General features: G+C 40.3%; 1 protein-coding gene across 1 annotated transcript; it reads left to right on the forward strand.

Annotated features, from left to right (window-relative positions):
* Positions 1-477: 477 nt before the first annotated feature.
* Positions 478-13,200, forward strand: STOM (stomatin). Its single transcript, XM_032200061.1, has 7 exons — positions 478-548; positions 5,606-5,709; positions 6,617-6,686; positions 7,589-7,671; positions 10,456-10,659; positions 11,188-11,322; positions 12,171-13,200. The coding sequence occupies exons 1-7, from the start codon at positions 500-502 to the stop codon at positions 12,363-12,365; spliced, it is 840 nt and encodes a 279-aa protein (XP_032055952.1). The 5' UTR covers positions 478-499; the 3' UTR covers positions 12,366-13,200.
* Positions 13,201-14,115: the final 915 nt, after the last annotated feature.

Here is a 14,115-nt window from a genome sequence, read left to right on the forward strand (position 1 = left end):
ATAACTCCTTAAAAGGAGCGGATAAAAGCAAAAAACCATGAATTTGCACACTACTCCCAACTCATCCTCTCACACAAGACCCACCTTTACCCGCTAGGAACCAGAGGCTCCCATTCCCACCTCAACCTGAACGCGAGGCCGGGCTCAAACCTTCCTCCCCCCACAGCGACCACCCCTCAGGACTCCCGCTTTTCCTCAGGACACCCCTTACCCCTGGCCCTCTTCCCTCACACCCCTGCCTCCCCTCCGTGCCTCCGGGGGCCGTTCACCCCCTTCCTCACCCCTCAATTCCCCCTCTCCCTGCCTGTGAGGGGCGGGCAGGGTGAACCAAGGCTCGGGGGCTGGGGTCGGTGCCCCCCGGCTCCTCACAGCACCGGGGAGCGGCGCTGAGGCGGCAGCGCGCGGCCCAACGGCTGCCACCGCCCGCGCCGCGGCCCCACCCAGGTGGCGGCCACCCCCAGCACAGGGCGGGCCGGGCTGAGGAGAGGCGGCAGCGGCCATGGCGGACTGCGAGATGGGGTCGGTGCCCAAGGCGCTGCGGCATCGAGGTAACTGGCGCGGCGGCGGGAGGGGAGCACGGCCCCCTTTCGGTTTTCTGCTTCTTTTTTTAATTATTATTATTTTACTTTTTTTTTTTTTTTTTTTTCTTTCACGTTTGCCGCTGAGCGAAGTTGGCAGCGCGAAGTTAGCGGCTCAGAAGAGCCTCGCCGCCCCCGGGGCAGCCCCCGCTCCCCTCAGCCCGGGCGGCCCCGCGCCCTCCCGCTCCCGGCTCCCCTCAGCGGGGCTCCGGCCGCTGAGGCGCGAAGCGGAGCGGGCACACGGGAGGGGAGCCGCGGTCCCCGAGGAGCCCCAGAGGGCCGGAGGACGGCTTGTTTACCCCGTTAGTAAACCCTCTGCGCTGCACTCAACTTTCTCTTCAGGGAAGTCAAAAAAAAAAAAAAAAAAGCCCGAACCGTAGCGTTTTTATGGCACGGTCAGGTGTCGGTGCGCTAGAGGATGTTGCCTCGCGGGTGATGCACTCAAATTATGCAACTGGTGGTTTTTCTCTCACCGAAAGCTGGAGTGTTTTCCTGTTATGTTCATGCTGCTGAAGAGGGGTGAATTAATTTAACTTTTGTCAGCTGCAACTGGAGAAGGAAGCACATGTGTGAGATCCCCCTGCGTACAAAGGCTTTGGCTAGGCGGTCAGTGGTGTATAAATACCCGTAGGTCTCTGTGGCCCGGTGCCTCATGGCACACGTTTTATTCTCGTATCCGTGCCGAGGCCTCGCGTTTCATCCCGTAGCTACGTTGGTTAGGATACCAAGCAGAGCTTGCTCTGACCCCAGCCTCATCTGGGCTCTGCCAGCCCTTCCCTGCCTTGCTGCCGGTGTTTCTTGCTGTGGTGTGCTGTGTTGTTCTGGAGGCTGAGGCTGGCCAGCAGTTATTTTTGTCGTGATAAAGTATCTACAGAGCAAGCAGGCAAGAGATGTAATTTTGGCTAACAAGACGTAATGATTTTGGCTGTTTCCCATGTAAAAAGCTTTGAAATGCTCTGAAAAAAAAATGATTAGTTCTCACTGAAAGCGGTGGTCATTGTTTGCTAATTAGCAAATACTGGAATAACTGTCACACAATAACAGTACTGAGTCATTCTCGTACTGCCCTGGATTTCAGAGCAGCAGCATGAAAGTGGAAGTGCCCATCTGGTGCTCCAAGCCCTGCGTGCGTTCTGTTGTGTCTGGTGGCGTTTGCCCGGCTGTGGAGGAAGGTCCTTTCCCACCACAGCACCTGGGAGTCATAAAATCATTAAGGTTGGAAAAGACCTCAGGTCCAACTGTCCCCCTGCCTCTCTATCACCCACTGGACCACGTCCCTAAGCAACGGGTCCAACCTTTCCTTGAACACCCCTGGGATTCCCCCACATCCCTGGGCAACGCAGTCGTACACATTCTTGCGATTGGACAGGGATGCCTTTGTTCCATTTGTGTGTGCTCAGGCTCTGCAGAAGGGAATAGATCTCCAGTGAAGGGCATGCCACACCTAAAGCTGTAATAGGAGAACTTCGCCCTTTCATCTCAGTTCCTGGAACTAATTGTTATAAATTGCTAATACTGTTTGATGAGACAAGTGATGATTCCTGGTTACAGCAGCAGTAACTGTTCCAGTCAGCCTTAAAGGGGTCCAAGGCTAATTCAATTAAAATGTTTTTCTTTTTTTTTTTCCTTGTGGTTTATTTCCTAAAGATACATAATTTATTGCAGACTGTCCACAAATAGGATTCTTTGATTAAATTCATGTCTGAGTTTTGAGTTTCTTGATAACAAAAGAGCAAGACTATTATTAGGGTCCGGAAAAGGTGGATAACGTTTGAACTGAAGCTGTGGGGCGTATAACTCAGCACTTGGGAGAATCAAGCAGCAAAGAAGACAAGTTGAGAAGCTAGAGTCACTGGAAATTTAAAAAAAAAAAAAAAAAAAAAAAAAAAAAAAAAAAAAGGACTTTGTGATGTTAAATAAGGTGTTTTTGTTTTGTTTTGTTTTGTTTTGTTTTTCCCTTGGAAGGAGTAAATTGCATCTCCCCTTTATGAGTTTAATCATATAACAGTATCAGAAATCTCACATGGGGATCTGTCAAGAAGCAGAACCCAGTTCTTTAGTGTTCCCAAGCAGAACTCCCAGTACAGAACCAATTTTCCTTATTTCTCATTCTAGCTCTCTTTTGCTGATCTTGAATTCTACAGGTGCAGCTAGGAAATTAGACAGGCCTTTTTATTGTTGCTTTGCCTCGAGATCACAAAATACACTGCAAGTCTGTCTTCAGTAGTTCTGTAGTTGTTTTGCAGACATTTTATGAAAAGAGCATCTACCCGAGCTGTTCCTTGTCACTGCCTGCCAAAACAAAGACACATTTTATCTCCACTGAAGGGTGCCCGTATGGAACGGGTGAAAGCAAAAAGCGAAGGAGGGCTGGGAGGAAGTCTGCTGTAAGCCAGCACTTTGTGTTGTGCAAAATCTTTTTTTTTCAGTAGGTTGGGTGATCAGGGATATGCATCATGCACAAGAGGTGCATCTGAGGCTGTGCGTTCCACCTGCATTGTCCCTGTCAGTCTCATTTTGGTGCTGTTGAACTTGCTGCTATGTAGAGTGCTGTGTTGATGGGCCTGACTGAGAGCAGCTGACAAGTGGCCAGTTGCTGAAGTTATCCAAATTCCATGCATGAGATGTTCAAGAATTGCAATAATAAGCTCATTGCGTGGATTCCAAACATGCTTCCTGTATTTCATATGGTTTTTCACGAGACAGCATTTCACATGTTGTGAAATATACTGGATGATTGGACAATAATTTTTGCTCAGTAAAATGTGCTTACTTGAGATCTTGAAATTGCACATTACTTGAGTTGTAACTTCCACCTTTGGGTTCATCAGGGAAGCAGATGTACAAATACTTCTTTTAACAGTGTGGTTCAAGTGGGAGCAGATAATTGGTGCAGTGAAGCTTTGATGGTAAGCTGTAGAGTAGAACTGAAGCAGGATCCTTGGTTCCTTTAGGTTTATGAAAATTAGCAAATGCAAGAGAAAGGGAAACTTTTCCTCTTTAATCAATGTGGACCTTTTATGGTTTTAGGTTAGCTAATACCTTGTTGCAAAGCAAGAGGTAATTTTCCCTGCAGTAGTGAGTTTATAGATGTTGCTTAATGCCGACAGCTACCTATACAGTACATATGGGTGTGAAGTATTCCAGGTAATGCATTTCTGTGGCTTTCTCAGAAACCTGGAGATGACTCCTTTAAGCTGGCATTTCCATTACATAACAGGAAATTGCAGGGCAGTATCTTTAGGTAACTTTCCACAGAGGAACTTTAAAGTGACACACAACATGACATGCCTCCCTGAGGGTTATTACACTGGCACGTGAAAGGGATAAGATACCAGTGGCCTTCAGGTCTGAGTAACTTTGTCGAGTTGAAGATACCACGTGAGACAACAGTTACTTTCCACCACTTCCATATTCTGTTTTACTTGAAAGGCTCAATGGCAGAAAGGTTCACAATCTGAGAAAAAGAGGAATGGAAACTTTTATATCGGTTCCCAAATATTTTGATGACTTCTGTGACTTCAGTCAAGTGTTGCGGATCTGAATTTGCAAAGCATTTGCTATTCTTTGCATTCAGGGTTATCTAATGACTCATCTGTCTCACTTCCCTCTTCATCCAAGTTTGAATTCAATTGTGGGCACCACAAAGTGCCCATACCTGGAGTTGTTAGAATTTTTGAAAGTCAAGATTTTGCTTTATAACAAAATGGGTTCTGCCCAGAATAACTGTTAGGGTAGAGACTTGGAGACTTACTTATTTCTTACCATTGGCAAGTTTTGTTGTAAAAACGGAATTATAATTGTTTCTGGTGAGTACAGGGCAGAATTTATTGTATAATTCCAGGTAGAACTAAACAGAAACTCGCAGGCTCGTTAATTGAATTTCTGTGCTAAGCAAGCTGCTGAATGCAGTGAGGTAGGTAACTACTCCATACCTCTTGTGGTGTTGATCAAGTTAGGATAATGATCACATATCTGTAGCACTGTAAAGGTGTATTTACAGTTCAGCAAAATTGGGAAGAGCGACCCCAAAGCAACTTTCTTTTATCTAAATGTGAGCTGTGTGTTTCTGAGCTTTGCAGGGATATTTTTGGCAGCGTACCTTTGGCTTTTTAGCAGCTGGGGTGAGAAGGATGGATGTCAGTATCTCTGTAGCAGGAATGTGATCGTTGTGTGTTTCACCCTGGGATGTCCCCGCTTGGCAGTGGGCTCCTGGCAGCCTGTTGGGAGTCTTAACTGGCAGGAAGGGAAACTTCCTATCGCTTCATGAATGCTTGACAACAGATCGTGGCACGTTGCTTTTTTTAGCTGTATAGTATTTGATACCACTAGCTCTTGTTTGGTGCTTCTAGAAATACCTTCAGTCGGTGTCATTCCTGACAGAGCACTAGCGTGTCTATTTTCTAAGCAATAGGAGTCTTTGGACAAGAAATTTTTTACAGAGACCTTATTTCACATTCAGGTAGTCTTTCACTACCTCTTATGCTACTTCCTAGATCAAGCAATACTGAGAGTGCAGGTTTTCTCAGATCTGCATCTATGACAATTGGAATATAAACCAAATTTTAAATGTCCTATTGCTAGACGGGCCACAGGGTATTTCAAGCTCACTCATTATGAAGCAAGTGTTGCTCTGACTTCTTTAGCTCCTAAAGGAACAGGATTTCTACTGCTGCCTGTATGTCATTCTGCTAGAGAATGCTGAGGAAGAAGGAAGCATTTGAAAGCTTGTATTGAAATCTGTTAGCTCCAGGTGTGGGTGTGAAAGTGCATACTTAATTCTGCATGAATGTGACTTGAACCACATCCTGTCCTCTGCTACCTTGTGCAACTTGAGAGCAGTGCAAACGAAAGCAGAATTTGCCTTTTAATTTGGCTTGATCTAAACCTAATGAGTTTGGCAGTAAGAGTAATGTTAGCAGTGACTTATTCAAGGACTGTTCAAAGTAAATATCCCAGTGTCGGTGCTCTCCTTAACAAGCATTCTTTGTTTTAAAACTCTGAAAATTTCTGCTCTTTTCTTCCAGATCAATCCAATGCTAGCCTTGGTGCGTGTGGATGGATTCTGGTGATAATTTCTTATATTTTAATTCTTGTTACATTTCCCATATCGATCTGGATGTGCATCAAGGTAAAATTTTTCACTGCTAAGCTGGATTAAAACTTTAAGCAATACAGGTGCTTACCAGTGGTTATTATTGTTCACTATTATATTTATTTATTTTAAACACAAGTGAATCTATTCTCTCTTGGACTATAGCAGAAATGTTTCTGTATGTTAATCTTCAAATCAAAGAGAAAAGTGCTATTACAGTGTTTAGTCAAAATGATTTTTGCATGGGCATCTTTACTGTCTACCCAGTTGTCATTTGTACATAAGCTAGTTGGGATATCAGAATAATTTGTAAGAACTCATAATTACTCTTGGAGGATTGTTGTTTTGTTTGTTTATTTGTTGTTTTTATTTTTTGTTTTTGTTTGTTTTAGTTTTAAGGAGATCTCTATGTATGTATGTGTGTACATATGAAGTATATAAATATGTGCATATATATGTATGTGTGTACATGACAGATTCTTAGAGAATGTGTCATTGTGAACACCTCGAGCTTGATGTTTCCAGACCTGAGAGAACAACTCCTGCTTTGTTTTTCCCAATATACCCCATCAGAATTAGAATTGGAAAATCTCTGCTGGATCACATCTACTGCGCTTTGTTTTCTTGTTGCCAGGATATTCCCGATGGCTGCTTTCAGTGCTTGGTCTTGCCCAGATGAAGTGTTGTTGCTTCTGCTATTGACAGGTGGTGCTATAGTCTGAAGAATATTTCTTCTGGAACAATTTTCTCATTGTTCCTTTTTCTGTTTGCTTTTTAAAAGTAAGGGTTAGGCTAAAACTCTCAAAAGCAGCCAGTATAGAAATGAAATGCGATGCGTATTAGATAAGAGACTTAAGACTGTCTTAGGTTGCTGTATATTTGGTTTGTAATTCATGATGCAGCTTTTGGAAACTCTTGCATGATATCCAACTATTTATTACAGGTTGTAAAGGAATATGAGCGAGCCATCATCTTCCGACTTGGACGCATCAGAGGTGGAGCAAAGGGACCGGGTATGTCCTGGAGAGCATTCTTAATATTTGTGCTAATTGAGTCATTGGCAAAATAATAGCTGTCTGGAGACATGGAGTTAGGTTGGTGAATGGGTTTCTCAAGCATTTTGTAACTTCAGTGGCAAGATACGTTATTTATATGGGGAAGGTAGTAAGCTAATTATCTGTGAGCCTTACCCAGATCTCCTTAGTTAATGCATGGTCTTCAGGTAGAATTAAAAGCACAGAATAGCAAGTGAGGAATAGCGGCATCAAGTGTGCCATTTTAAAAACAAAAGTTTTGCATTTCAGTTAAAGCCAAAATGGGTTGAAAGCCATAGCATTCTTCAAAAGAAATAGAAGCAATTAAACTATATGTTAATTTTGAAAAGTTTTCTGTGCATATTAAAAATTCTCATGAGAAAGAATGTGTTTTTCAGCTATTGCTCCTGATGTTCAAAGTGATTAAAAGGGGCAATAACTTCTCCCTTCATTTTAATCTAGATTTTGGGATATTTTCATAGTGTTGTAATGTTGAAGAAATAGTGACCCACCAGAACAAAAGGAGGTTGATAGTTTTAGGCCCCGCAAGTAACTATGTAGGACAAGGTTTGAAAAGTAGCTCTTAGCAGTTCTTTTGTTTTTTGTTTATTTTTTGGGTTGGGTTGGTGTTTGGTGATTTTGTTCTTTTTCAAAATGCTAAAGCTCTCTAAATAAGTTAGAGCTGAATAAATTAAAGCTTCTCAGCATACTTTTCTTAAAATCTTATCCTGGCATGAAAGCCACCAGTGAATGTGCTGCTGAGCTCGTTATGAAGAGGGCTGTACAGCTACAGTGGCTGGACTGAAGCTTATTTCTGTAGCTAGTGCCATCTATTTTAATGACCCATTTTTGCATCCTGTCTGATGGATTTTTTTGTACAGGTTTGTTCTTTGCCCTGCCCTGCACAGACAGCTTCATCAAAGTCGATATGAGGACCATCTCCTTTGATATTCCACCCCAAGAGGTAAGTTTGCAATTGCCTTTGTATCTGCTAAAGTGTTTTTCCTTTGTTTTTCCTTTTGCCCTCTCAGTATTGGGTAGCATGTAGTTTTCATGTAGATTTCTTGCTTCTATTTGTACAAGGAAAATGTATTGTGACGAATACATGTTGAGTGGTATTACTAAAGGCCATGAGAGAAGATCCCTGAAAGAAAACAAGTTATGCTGTCCTCTAAGGAGCAAATAAGATAACTTAATACTGCCTAAGAGCTAGAATGGGAGAGGTTTAGAATCAGGAGTGCTAGACTTCACGCAGCATTCTCTAGTCATTTCTGTAAAATCTGAACAATTTCCAAAAGAAGCAGTGATCTTTTCCTTGCCAATTACTCTAGTTGTATGAAGTAGCTAAAATAATGGCATGAAATTATTGCCGAAAGCTAATAATAGAAACTTAAGGTGATGGTCCACTCTCTTACATGAGTTTTGTGTATGCGCTGCTTCTGTGTCCTGCTACATGCAGGAACATATGAAGGTGACTACACCTAATGTCATCTGGTATCTTCCAGTTTGGAGGCTTTAAAGTACAAAAAGTTTCTTGTCATTACTTGCCTGTTTTTACTTGGACATCTTAATCTCGTAGCAGAATCTCTCAGTAGTAGCGAGCTAGCTGAACTAAGTGATGCCAACAGATAGCAAAAGAACAAAACACTAGCCTTCTAAAAATGTCATCGAACAATTGTGTGTTTCTGTTATAACTGTATCCTCTATGTATCTGGTATGTTTTGCAAGACAAAGATACTTGATGCAACCTGTCTAGTGCATCTGTTTCCTGTCGTGTTTGCCAGCCAGTTTATTGCTCATCATTAGTTGTAGATTTAGACAGATGGCAGCTGTCATAGCATACTCGAAAGGGTAATTGGTAGAAACCTAATCAATGGCAGGCATAATGTGCTTGCAGCTGCAGATGTACCATTAGTGAAGTTCTACGTTTTTTCTTTTGACTTGATTAAATTATGTTTGGAGGTTCAGGTTTGCTTGTTTTCAGTAGGTGAAAGCAAAAATATATTTTTATTTGTACTTGAGTTCTGTCCACACTACTCATTCTTTGTTTTCACATGCTATTATGAAAAGCCTGCTAACATAGATTGTGGAAGCACAAAACTCTTGAAGGTTAAGTATCTCACTCCCCCCTCTTGTCAAATAACAAGATCCTAATCTTCTAACACAGAATTAGAACACCTCTTCTCATGGTCATGTGCATTATTTCAGTATCTTTATAACTAAACTAAAATATAATTAATATTAACAATAGCTTCTTCTGTCACTTACCCTCTTTTAAACTGTCAGGAATATCTGTCTTTATCTGTGCAAGTACATCTTTTATTTAACATGCAGGTGCTAAATTCAATAAATCACTTGAATCTAGCTCTGAGGATGTTCACAAGTCTGATTTTTCTCTACAACTTTTCTAGAAATCACCACGTATCACCACTTATAATTTAGTAGTGTAAGATGGCATTTCAATCAGAAGCACCTCCAAGAAGGAAAATGAACTGCTAGATAAAAACATTTCAAATGAAATGTAGAAGTAAGGCTGACAGCCATGCAGCTGAAATGTATTGCTTTTGGATAAGCAAAACCAATTTTTTAAGTAGCTAGACATAATTCAGTCAAACCTTACAGTGTTTTCTAAAATATCTCATGGGTGTGGCCCTTTGTTTCTCTGGGCTTTGTGATACACTGACATCTTTCATTCACAAAGCTTTTGCAATTAAATAAACTAACTTACACAGTCACGGCGGTGTTAAGTCTCTGTTCTTGGCTGTTCCTATGGAATAATCACTGAATTGCCTTCAGCTGTAGTCACACCTGTAGAATGGAAAACTCATGTGTGCTCTTCTTTCAAAAGTACATCTGAAATACACTTCCTCTTCCCTCACCTGCTTTTTAAACAGGTTGCCTGTTTTGCCCTTGTTTTATAAGCTGACACACCTGCACAAATGTGCCTGCTAAATCTTCAGTCTTGTGACTGAAGTTAAATACAAGTAAAGATCTCATATATCCTGTATTTGCAATGATACTTATTGGCCTATTGTTCCCTGTACAGAAACATAAAATGAGCCCCTCTCAAAAATGTTTCTAGAGTGTGGTCTTAACTAGAGTACTTGAACACTTTTTGAATGGAATGGTCCTGTATTTTTATCTCTGCATTTAAACAAAATAACTTTTGGATTGCTAATGTTCTTAGAGCCTGTTAGCTTGGTCCTACATTATGCATACCTCTTGTGTTCCTCTACAATCTGCCACTTTTATACATTTGATATAAGCCTCACTGAAATGGGGTGGTTTTGGTTTGTTTTTTTGTTTACTTTTTTTTTCCCACCTAGATATGATACATTGTTAGTTTCAGCATAACAGGCTAAAATTGCCTAGCTAAAAGCACATGTTTTGATGCAAATTATTCATCGATATTTTTTTGTTTGCTTCTTACGAGTTGTAAATCCCTCTGTGAGTTTGGAGAATTGACTTTGAAAAAACGTAAAGGGAAAATTAATTGAATTAATTTTTCAGTGAGGAGTGTTCCAGTACCATATTTAGTCTTAGCTTGAAAAAGCTGTGCAGGAAGGTTTGTGCATCAGTATGTAGACATGTTTATACGTACCATACATGTATAAGACCTATGGTTTTTATGATAATTGCTTTACCCTGGAAAAAACTAGGCATTTACCCAGTAAAATAAATATGTAATTAGCATTATGTTCAATAAGTGTATGCTTAATTATTATATGCTTCTCCCGTTGCTTTTTAGATCTTGACCAAGGACTCTGTGACAGTTAATGTAGATGGAGTGGTTTATTACAGAGTTCAGGACGCTGTCCTTGCTGTAGCAAATGTCACAAATGCCGGCTCAGCCACGCGTCTTCTAGCACAGACTACCTTGAGGAATGTTCTGGGGACCAAAAATCTCTCTCAGATTCTCTCTGATCGTGAAGAAATTGCACACAGCATGCAGGTATGAGGAACTTTATCTAAGCAATCCGTTACCCAATCAGTTATACAGTAATCCCATGGATAACTTACATGTCGGGACTTTTTTTTTTTTAACCTTATAAGTGATAAGTCAAGTTTTGATTTGGAGCTTTAGGCAAAACCCTATCCACAGCTATTGGGATGGCAGTCAGTCAAATACAAATGAGTGAATACAAGAAAAATGGACCAGTGGGGCTAATAAACGGGAATGAGGAATTCATGAGAGGAAGCATTTTCTGGATTGTTATACTCTACTGTTGAAGGAAATTACACCACAGACTTCCTTTCATAAAGCTTTTAAATTCCTTTCATAAAGCTGTCCTTTAAGTAATTGTTTACAACAGTTATGCTTTTACAGTTATCAAAGCATACCATAAATACTAAAATCATTAAATAGACAGTCCAGGAATTCTCATTCTTCAGTTCATGTGGTTTGATAGTCTTTCTTCAAATTTGGACATTTGTTTGCAGCCAATTAGATGGCTTAAGTTAATTGTCATACTTTAAATAGGTTACGCTTGATGACGCAACAAATGATTGGGGCATTAAGGTGGAACGTGTGGAGATCAAGGATGTGAAATTACCTGTACAGCTGCAGAGAGCAATGGCTGCAGAAGCAGAAGCTGCGCGGGAGGCAAGAGCTAAGGTAATAACATCAATACTTTTATTTATTTATTTATTTATTTCCTTCATAAATAACTTAATGTGGTATTTTGGAAAGTGCAGATTCTCTGCGAAAGTGGTTTGTGGCAACTAGGAATGCAGGGTAGGATTTGTGTGGATTTGTTTAAGTGCTTGTTCAGTTTCATGTTGAACTTGCGGCTATCATTTAAAAACGCAGAATTCCAATTCTTTATTACATTCCTAGACCACATCTTAAACAGAACAATTTTGAGCATTGACATGCACCAATAACTTCAATAACTTACCTGTTAAAAGTGCTATTCACTATCTAGCTGTCCTTTACAAATACTCAGAATATATCGTCCCAATGCAGAAGAGCCTTGCTTGTGAAGAAATGCACGGCCACATATCTGTTCCTGATGAGCACATATTGAAAAAATAATGAGGGAATAAAAAGGTATTTCCCCAGTAAAGAACCACACCATTCAACCATCAAGCCCTTTTCAGAGAGATGTATGGGGAGTACCTTCTTTTTTTAGGAGGCTGTGTTGAAAAGCATAAAAGCAGGGATTTTCTGAAAATACACCGAATTCAACGTGTTGCATTTTCAGGACTTAACACTGCCAATTTTTGTAAATGGAATGGAAAAGAGGCATACAGGGCCTTGAAGGCAAACAGAAGTAGCTTATATCTAAGGGAGAGAAAAGGCAGAACCAATGAAAGAAGACAGTAAGGGGAGGTCACTTGATCAAAGTGATAAGCTATATCTTTTATTTATGACTTAAGGCTGAAGTCATCTGACAAACTTATAGTTTATCATTGTGTCATAATTCCATTTAATTAATTCCATTTAATTAATTCCATTTCTAGGTAATTGCAGCTGAGGGTGAAATGAATGCTTCCAGGGCCCTGAAAGAGGCATCCATGGTTATCACAGAGTCACCTGCTGCTCTTCAGCTGCGTTACTTGCAAACTTTGACCACCATTGCTGCAGAAAAGAACTCCACCATCATCTTTCCATTGCCCATAGACTTGCTGAAGGGTATCATAAGTGCAAGAGGCTAGAGATACAGTGAGAAGAAGGAATTCTTTTTCTTTTGCTACAGTGAATGTTTGCAGCACTGAATTGTTCGTGTGTTACAGCTTAAGGCAATGTTAGCAGAGGGGATTTGTTGAGGAACCCTTTTGTTGTTGTTATACTGTGTGATAAAATGCATATGCAATGTTTATGAATATGGACAATCAAAATACTTGAAACTGAAAATCTCTCCAAGTTAGTAAAAGTAGGCTGTGATCTTACATAAACATGTATCCATACTACACTAGGTGAGAAAACTACATCCTATAATCTGTTATAGGATATTATGCTATAATCTATTCTATAATCCTATTTTCAACAAGTATATAAAAGCATTTGTGGTGAAGATGGGGAGATGATCCACCATTTGGAAAGAGAAGTATTCCTTTTAATAAAAGGGTCTGTAGTTCTGTAAAAGAAGTGAAACAGCTTTAACTGCACTCTCTTAGAGTGTAGCTATATGTGATGAAGTCATCTTGAGTGTTGTCATACGAATTTGTTCTCTAGTTTACACTAGGAGAAAGAAGAGAATTTGACACAGGAGTGAATACTGGGTACTTCTAAAAATCAGGCTCATGCTCCCTAAGACAGTCCCCCATTTGTGAGAAACAATTATTAACCAATGTTCCTGAAAAGGAACTTTCCAGCTCTGTTCTGCCACACAGGAAGGCATAGGCATGCTGTAGTTAAGGATACAATATGCTTGCAGTTACTGATGGGCTGTACAGTTGTTATGGTGTTGTACCTATATAGATTTTTAACTCTTAGAAAAGTCACTGTGTCTGCCTTTATCTGTACATCTTCTCAAAAAAATGATTAAAAGAAAAATAACCAAAATTGTGACTCCTGTTGTAATTAGACTTCCTTTCTTGACCTAACTTTAAACATACTTGAAACACTGCATTTTATCCAAGTCTAAAACCTGCTAGCCTAGCAAATACAGTATCTTAATTAGAGTGGGGTTGTTTAACAGAAGATTCTGTACCACATATATATTTAGCAAACAAGTGATTTACCTGTTGATGTTGCTGTGAGCAGACTTGTACTATTAGCTGTGATGCAAAGGCTTATACTTCATACCAGAAGCATAATCTTCAGTTCATGTAGTCTTGAGCTACAAGTCTATTAAACTTTATTCATATTTTGCACCTGTACAGTAAATGTAATTAAAGATTAAAATGAGGTAAGAATTAGTCTGCGTGGCAGGGATGTTCTTTAGGCTACCGCTATCACCCAAGTTTGTAATCTGATCCTTAATTATTGGGAGATAAGAATGAAAACAAAAAGCTGCGATCAATTATTTAAATGCCCTTGTTCTGTCACTGGCCTGTTTGCTGTGAACTTCTCTTTCCTCCTCTCTACTGAAAATCAACATACCCAGTTGCAGGTGTTGGTTAGTATTTCAGTTAATATAAGCTTGACTTTTGGCAGGGGATTTAATATGGTTAAGAAAGATGTAATAACTAGCATCATTGTTTTCACACACTTGCTGTTAGGAACAAAACTATTGCACAGCTTGACATTAATCCTTGGGGAGGATGAGTGAATCTCCTCACTGCTGCTGGCCACCCCTGTGAATTCTTGTTGATGAGAGGGACGTGATTTTTCCTTTCATCCTGAGTTAAACAAAATGCTATTTACTATTGTATGACTTTCTAAAAGAGAATGATACTGTGAATTTCTCAGGATCTTAAATGCCAAAAGTCCTGGGGAGCAGAAAGCAAACCATCTCTACCC

The sequence above is a fragment of the Aythya fuligula genome, chromosome 19 (assembly GCF_009819795.1).
Source record: "Aythya fuligula isolate bAytFul2 chromosome 19, bAytFul2.pri, whole genome shotgun sequence".
NCBI classification, from domain to species: domain Eukaryota; kingdom Metazoa; phylum Chordata; class Aves; order Anseriformes; family Anatidae; genus Aythya; species Aythya fuligula.

Coding starts and splice junctions, on each gene's coding strand:
- STOM (XM_032200061.1), top strand. CDS start 500: ATGGCGGACTGCGAGATGGGGTCGGTGCCCAAGGCGCTGCGGCATCGA. Junction 549..5,605: donor CAAGGCGCTGCGGCATCGAG/GTAACTGGCGCG, acceptor CTTTTCTTCCAG/ATCAATCCAATGCTAGCCTT. Junction 7,672..10,455: donor TTGATATTCCACCCCAAGAG/GTAAGTTTGCAA, acceptor GTTGCTTTTTAG/ATCTTGACCAAGGACTCTGT.